Source organism: Solanum stenotomum, unplaced genomic scaffold (assembly GCF_019186545.1).
Source record: "Solanum stenotomum isolate F172 unplaced genomic scaffold, ASM1918654v1 scaffold1977, whole genome shotgun sequence".
NCBI classification, from domain to species: Eukaryota; Viridiplantae; Streptophyta; class Magnoliopsida; order Solanales; family Solanaceae; genus Solanum; species Solanum stenotomum.
The window spans coordinates 35,905-43,700 of NW_026025702.1; the positions used below are offsets into that span (position 1 = coordinate 35,905).

The 7,796-nt window shown below is 36.8% G+C and overlaps 1 protein-coding gene across 2 annotated transcripts; it reads left to right on the plus strand.

Moving 5' to 3' along the window:
- The first annotated feature begins 201 nt into the window (after window positions 1-201).
- LOC125850841 (BTB/POZ domain-containing protein POB1-like) lies at window positions 202-5,165 on the plus strand. 2 transcript variants are annotated; one of them, XM_049530683.1, is made up of 6 exons: window positions 202-499; window positions 1,318-1,470; window positions 1,784-1,908; window positions 1,981-2,044; window positions 3,396-3,675; window positions 4,066-5,165. In XM_049530683.1, exons 1-6 carry the CDS (start codon window positions 271-273, stop codon window positions 4,880-4,882), a joined length of 1,668 nt encoding a protein of 555 aa, XP_049386640.1. In that variant the 5' UTR covers window positions 202-270; the 3' UTR covers window positions 4,883-5,165. The 2 variants fall into 2 exon arrangements, with proteins under 2 accessions (XP_049386640.1, XP_049386641.1); XM_049530684.1 differs by having other exon boundaries at window positions 1,838-1,908.
- Window positions 5,166-7,796: the final 2,631 nt, after the last annotated feature.

Below are 7,796 nucleotides of genomic sequence, written 5' to 3' on the forward strand. Positions count from 1 at the left end.
GGAAATCTAGCTATAAGTAGGGGGGCTTTTGGCCATTTTCTCGATAATTAATATATATACGAAATAATATTTTATGTTTAGATCTCATTTAGCTGTTATAAATAAAAGTATACATACGGAAGAACAAAAAAGTAGTTTAATTAACCTAATATAACTAATTAGAGAAATGAACAAAAATGTATATATTGTGAGCCATAACTTCCATAATATTATTATCCTCACAAATTCTCTCAACCTTTTCTTCTCTAAATTACGTAATTTTTGAATTCCATGAAAAACGATCTTTCTGATCCATTAACCAAAATGGACACTCTTGGTTACGGGTCGGGTACCGGATCCGACTTCTCTTTTGCTTACAACAACGCCACTTTCTCCGACCGGATTCTGACGATCCAGATTGTTCCGTACTTCAAATCCGAAGGTGAGGGATGCAGCAGTACTGCCGGCGATTGGGACCGGAAACGCAAACGTAGAAGAGAAGAAACCAATAAACAAAATGGTTAGTTAGTTCTTTTAATTTCACTAATTAGGGTTTTTTGAAAAATCTTTTTGTAGAATTTAGGGTTTTTTCTTGGTTTTAATGTGTCTATATTTTGTATGTAGAAGTACAATTTGCATATTTGTCTAATTTTGGTTTTGAGGGTTAATTTTTTTACAAAGGGATGTTTGATATATCTTTTTTGTTGTTGTCTTTATTATGGTTAAAATGATTGTGAACAGAGGCGAATCTAAGATTTTTCGAACATGGGTGCACCAAGTAAAATGTATTGAAGTGAGAATTGATCCTTAATCCTCAAGGTCAAAAGCTCAACATCTAACCATGTGGACCATTTAGACTTTTTGTAGTACGGGTGCAAGAATATAATATTATACAAAATCTTAAAAAATATACATATAAAATATCTAATTTTACAAAGAGACCACGGGTGCGGGTGCCCTATTTTTTGGCTGTAAATTCGCCACTGATTGTGAAGAATGGGATTTTAAAATATCATGCTTTATGAGGAAAAGATGCAAAATTTGGGATTTGAATTTATTTATTTTCTGCTCTGTTTTCTTCTTTTTTAAATTTTAATTTTGTACTATCTAGCTATGTTGCTCGAACGTTTCAAAAACCTCAATGGATGTGTGTGTCGAATTCTCCAAAAAGTAGTGTATTTTTAAAGAATTTGACACGTGTGTGGCATTTCGAGAATTTGCCCATCAGAAAACTTACTCAAGCTAGTTCTGTTTTAACATAATTGCACTTATTAGTTAGTTTCTCCAAGTTCACTTTGTTTTTCGTCATAGTGGATGCTGATCTCATAAACCTTTCAGATGCAGACGTGCTCACGCAATGTGAGGACGATGTTTTGAATTGTACTATGCTGGATACAGAAGATGTCCTTGCTTATGAGAACCAAGATGAGGAAGCTGTTGCAATGGCGGAGGAATCTCCATCCGGCGTTGAGATGACTACAGATCACCCGGGTACCTATGCACTTCCCCACTGTAGACCAAATTATCTTATTTCCATCATTGTAGTACTATTTCAAGGATGTCATTTGTTAAGGATTCTAACTGTTTTAACATAAGATCATGATATATGAGAATCTAAGAGATATACTAACATGGCTTTCACTCTTCTAGGCAATATAGGTGACGTCTTTGTGTGCATAATCTGAAACCTTAATTTTGTTATGATGTAATGGCATGTGAAACCTAAGTTCCTTTATCATTTTGTGTTTTTGTTTCTCTTTCTCTGTTCTATTTCCTTTTGTAACAAGCTTACGGCATTTTAAAGGTGGTGGTGTTGCTTCTAAGAGCACTGACTCATTCACATACTTGAACTCAGCAGCTGCGCTTCCAGTTAGAACTATACACATCAGTTCTCCTATTTTGGCCGCACAGAGTCCATTCTTTTACAAGGTTAGGAGTCTTTAATGCTCTGTTCTTGATGAGTCAGAAAGTCTTGATGACGTCTTCTTGTTTTCTTCATAGCTATTCTCCAATGGCATGAAAGAGTCGGAGCAGCAGCATGTTACTGTACAAATCCATGCCTCGGGTTAGTATTAAGATTTTGTAGTTGTAGTTTGGCATGTTCTCATTTCATTGTAATGTCCTTTTCTTTAGAAAGTTGTCCTCGTAGAGTAGTAATATTAACCTGATGATGTCCATATCAGAATTCGGGTACAATTGTATTGTCTGAGCTTCATCTGTGTCTATTGTCTATCTCATATTTCAATTGGTAAGGCTAGAAAGCAAGCTATTGAAATTGCTTGTAGGTAGTACTATATTATGTTCTATGTTACTTACACTATATCGTGTTCTATGTTACTTACCACCCCCACCCTCACCCTCACCCCCCAAAAAAGGGGAGGTGGAATGAAAAGCATGTCTTGCTATACTCCTATTTACACAGACTAGCCACCTCTTGTGCACTTGATTTGACATTTCAATAACAAGTTTTAGATGTTTAGGATGTGCAATTAGAGAGCAATGTGTATCAATCACTAAATGAAAATTCAGTTTTTTTCGGCTGTTTGAATTCATAGAATTGAAGGGATTCTTGTACTTCCACCTTTTAATTTATCAGATGGTGTTTGATTGACTTGTTTAAGTAAGAAGTATGTTTGACACAAGTTAAATTCATAACGCCCCTTAAGTACCCTTTGTATCTACTAGTCTTGAAAGCCATGCCAATTCTTATTGGACATATCATTGAGGGCTAAGTAAAAAAACAAGGGAGCCCGTTGCACTAAACTCCCGCTATGCGCGGGGTACAATAAAGAACGGCAAGGGTCTATTGTACGCAGTCTTACCCTACATTTTTGCAAGAGGTTGTTTCCATAGCTTGAACTCATGACCTCCTGGTCACATGGCTAAGTAGAAATGTTAAGAAGTAAAAAGTCTTCAAATATAGAAAGGCATCATTCTAAATATCCATTACTTTATCTATCTCGATGAATAATAAAAGGATTGGACACCAGAACAAGAATCGTGTCTCTCAGAAACATTTGTGTGAGACAGTGATTGTCTATTCATATGTTTGCAAGGTTAATAACATGTTCCAAGTGGCCCAGTGGTTTGGGCTTGAGACTTCCATGTTGGAGGTCTCAAGTTTAGAACCCCTTGCTAGCGAAAGCAAGGGGTTTGTCTTCTGAGTCGAGCTCGTCGCATCGGGTTCGCCTAGTGCGGATTAGCTCTCCTATGTGGTTTGCGAGCTATTGCATAGGAGCGGGGGTTTTACCCTGTGCGCATGCGGCTGCGGGTTTCCCTTGTCATAAAATAAATATATATATATTTAAAGAAGAATTCTTACATAGTTATTAACTAGTGAACATAGTTTCCTTTAATTTATGATCACAATTTTTTTCTTTTCACATCCACCTTTCTTTATCTTTTTTTTTTCGCAGAAGAAGCTGCCTTCATGGACTTACTAAAATTCATGTATAGCAATACTTTGTCTACGATAACACCTACTGCTTTGCTTGATGTGCTTATGGCTGCTGACAAATTTGAGGTTGCATCATGCATGAGACACTGCAGCCGCTTACTGCTCAATCTTCCCATGACATGTGAATCAGCATTGCTATATTTGGATCTTCCTTCTAGTGTTTCTATTGCTGATGCAGTTCGGCCACTGATAGATGCTGCAAAACAGTTTCTTGCTGCACATTTCAAGGATATCACCAAGTGAGAACACTTCCAAAAAAAATAAATTATTACTTACTCTGGTTGATTGGAATTGAAGCTTAATACTGTTTCTTAGAAATGAAATGTGAAGAAAAGCTAGAGTTTTGTTGTCCTCACGAGCTAACTCCTATTTCAGAATGCGTGTGCTTTTCCCAAATGCCTACTTCTGAGGCTTTATAAACTAGCTATTAACGGTTTCCTGTTTGTTTGATTACTGACTAGTGAGATAAAGGACCTCCAATCTTGCCTCAAAAGAGGCTTCTAGTGTCAGATATCAGAATGCTTTCAATTTAAACCTAGATATTAAAACATGTTCACTCCTTAGAAACGTTTTTTTGATGGTTTAGGCAAAGATATGTCATCTGAACTGTTTCCTAAATTCCTTGCCAGGTTCCAAGAAGAGGTATTGAACTTACCTCTTGCGGGAATTGAGGCTGTTCTCTCCAATGACGATCTTCAGGTTGCTTCAGAGGATGCTGTCTGTGACTTTGTTTTAAAATGGGCTCGTACCCATTACCCAAACTTGGAAGAAAGACGTGAAATATTGGGGTCACGTCTTTGTCGCCTCATTCGTTTTCCATACATGACATGCAGGAAGCTGAGGAAAGTTCTAACTTGTAATGATTTTGATCCTGAACTAGCTTCCAAGGATGTACTGGAGGCTTTATTTTTCAAAGCTGAAGCACCGCACCGGCAGCGTTCGCTTGCTGCTGAGGAGGGCAATGCATCACGTAGTAGTTTTGTGGAGCGTGCTTACAAGTATAGACCAATTAAAGTTGTCGAGTTTGAACTTCCTCGTCAGCAGTGTATCGTTTACCTAGATTTAAAACGGGAAGAGTGTAATAATCTCTTTCCTGCTGGTAGAGTTTACTCACAGGCTTTCCATTTGGGTGGACAGGGTTTTTTCCTATCTGCTCATTGTAACATGGATCAACAGAATGCATTCCATTGCTTTGGGTTGTTCTTAGGCATGCAAGAGAAGGGGTCAGTGTCATTTACAGTGGATTATGAGTTTGCTGTTTGGACAAAGCTAACCGAGGGCTATGTGAGCAAATATAAGGGGAACTACACATTCACCGGTGGCAAGGCTGTTGGCTACAGGAACCTGGCTGGCATACCTTGGACTTCTTTTATGGCTGAGGATAGTGTATACTTCATCAATGGTATTCTCCATCTTCGAGCTGTGCTTACTATCCTCCGGGTATGAGCTTTTACATACTAACAGAAAGACTTTGCTTACAGCCATACTGGACTTTTTAGATGTCAAGAGGGCTTTAAGATGAAGAGGTTATCCAGCCAAAGGTCTGTTAAAAAGGGTTTCAATTGTATATTCTCGTTAATTGAAGAAGTTCAGTGCCTATGTAGAAATTGTTGTATGGGCCCTGCTGCTGTATGTTACTGAAACTAACAGACTCAGTAGCTTCATCTGCTTGACATTGTACTGCCTTTTTGACTTGTTAATTTCTTCGAGTAAATAGTAGTTAAAGGAACCATGGTTGTCGTTTGATTGGTGTATGGGATAGACAAGGATATTTCCCCGAATCCCACCATTTTAATAATACTAAATAGTTCATGGGATTTGGTAATACCAATAACTAAACGCGAAATAAAATAACTCGCATTTTATTTTGAAATTGTTACCCCTTCTCTTACCAACCTAATTCAAGGTTTATTAGCTAATAATGGTTAATTCCAAATTACTGCCAAACTTTAGGTTTTAGATGAACTGAAAAAGTGCTCTGCTTTGGGTCATTTGACTAAGAGGGTGTTTCGATTGGCTTAAAAGTTGGTTAAATATATTTTTAAGTCAGTTTTTGACTTCTGGAAATGCTTAACAAATATAATAAACAGAAAAGGGTCAAAATTGCCCCTGAACTATGCGAAATAGACCACTTATACCCTCTGTTACATTTTAGGATCAAAAATGCCTCTGTCATTATCCTAAGAGACCACAATTACCCCTTAAGACTTAACAAAAGTGATTTGGAAAGCCACATGACACTAATGCCGCCACATAGGCTTGCCAACTAGGATACCCACTAAAAATTTTAACCCAATTAATAATTCAACCCTAACCCATTTTTGCTAGATCGAGCCCACTCAAATTAGGAGGAAACATCATGTTTTACACCTCAATCGTTTTCACTATTCAATTCACCCCATAGAGGAGAATTTTTTCTTCACTCGAAATTCATTAAAGCTGTAAACTTTGAAACTCAGAGATGGAAATATGGACTTCACCATCTTTCTCGGGTCTTGAAAATCCTTATTCTTCGAAGCCACAAAATGAAAATAAATATTTTCTGGGCAAGATGAATGCTTGAGAACAGAGTGAACTGCTACTATTGATCCTCTAAAATATTTGACATTAACAGTCATGGCTACATGTATCAAATTTGGGTCACAAATTAACAAATTCGAATCTAAAATTGGACATTTTTGGCTATTACGATATTCTGGAGATTCTTGCTGCAAAGATGTATCAAATTTAGGTCGATTTCTTGCTGCAAAGATGCAGTACTACTGTTTATTTTGTTCATCTAATATTGGACTTAGACGAGCTTATATATAGTAGAATGGACACTACCCTGATAACTAGATACACCACAATTCTAGTTAGGTATTTTTGCTTTTGCTAAATTCTTTTGCTTCCTCACGATCATCGGGATTGGTTTCAAGGCTAAAGCAGAATCTCATGGCTGTCTGTTATACATCAAAATTTGGACCAGAGAGATAGCTGATCTTCACAAGAGAGGCAACAACCCAGTTTTTGTGGTATATAGGGATGTCAGATTTCAGAACCTTCCGCAGTAATTTTGTGAAATGAGATGCATTTACTTTATGACATAATTGCTCAAAGTCCAACAGTCTTGTAAGTAATCTGAATGCTGCAGATGGGGTGAATTGATTAGTGAAAACGATTGAGGTGAAAAAGATGATGTTTCCCTCCTAATTTGAGTGGGATGGGTCTAGCAAAAATGGGTTAGAGATGAATTATTAATTGGGTCAAAGATTTTAGTGGGTATCCTAGTTGGCAAGCCTATGTGGCGGAATTAGTGCCATGTGGCTTGCCAAATCACTTTTGTTAAGTCTTAAGGGTAATTGTGGTCTCTTAGGATAACGGCAGGGGCATTTTTTATCCTAAAATGTAACGGAGGGTATAAGTGATTTATTTCGCATAGTTCAGGGGTAATTTTGACCCTTTTCTGTATAATAAATAACTTAAGGATAAATCAAAAATGACTTAAAATAAGTTAGCAAGTGTTCGGCAAGGTAAAAAATGACTTAAAATAAGTCAAAAACCAAAAGTAGGTCTCCCCTTACTTTTTATTTTTTAACTTAAAAAGTCATTTAAGTTTTTAAGCCAATCTAAACAGGCCTATTTTAATTTAATAATACATTGTTAACCCTTCATGTTTTATATCACAATGAATGTTACAAGGTTGACTAACAGCAATTAAACAAACGGCTTATATTCATTTAGAATAATGTTTTCAATTCCTTCTGAAAGATTGCATCAAGAATGCAAAAGATCAAATAAATAGAGGTGAAACAGAAATGACGATGCCTCTATCTCAAGTTAAGTAGGGTCGACTATATGAATCATCATTCTTTCTTTCTTTATGATAGTAGCATCCAGGTCAGTTTTCACGCACAATTATTAGGATAAATGAAAAGAATCACCTTGTATTTTTTTTTTCTCCGCTGAATTTTAAACCTGAGACCTTAGGATTCTCAACTACTTCATTAACCACTAAGCCACACCCTTGGGTGCATGAATCATCATCATTCATTCCAGCATTTAATTATTTAGGTTCTACAACCTTTCTTTTTATGATGTACAAACAAATCAAAGACTTGTAACAGACCTTGGAGCTGGACCAAATGTAAGCTTAACAACACGACCAAGGCAAAAAAAGAGAGTTGCACGAAAGTTAAAACAAAGAAAAGTGTATCCATTGATTGACATTATAGTAGATGTGTAATAGAAACATGGGAACCCAGTAGACATTGTCACACCCCTTTTTGCGCACGGCGGCGGAAGGGTTTTTCCAATTTAAGTGACAATATTGAATTAGGGATTTATGTTTCTTTTTTTTCAAAGTCGCCACTTGGAATTG

Coding starts and splice junctions, on each gene's coding strand:
- LOC125850841 (XM_049530683.1), top strand. CDS start 271: ATGAAAAACGATCTTTCTGATCCATTAACCAAAATGGACACTCTTGGT. Junction 1,471..1,783: donor GATGACTACAGATCACCCGG/GTACCTATGCAC, acceptor GGCATTTTAAAG/GTGGTGGTGTTGCTTCTAAG. Junction 1,909..1,980: donor AGAGTCCATTCTTTTACAAG/GTTAGGAGTCTT, acceptor TTTTCTTCATAG/CTATTCTCCAATGGCATGAA.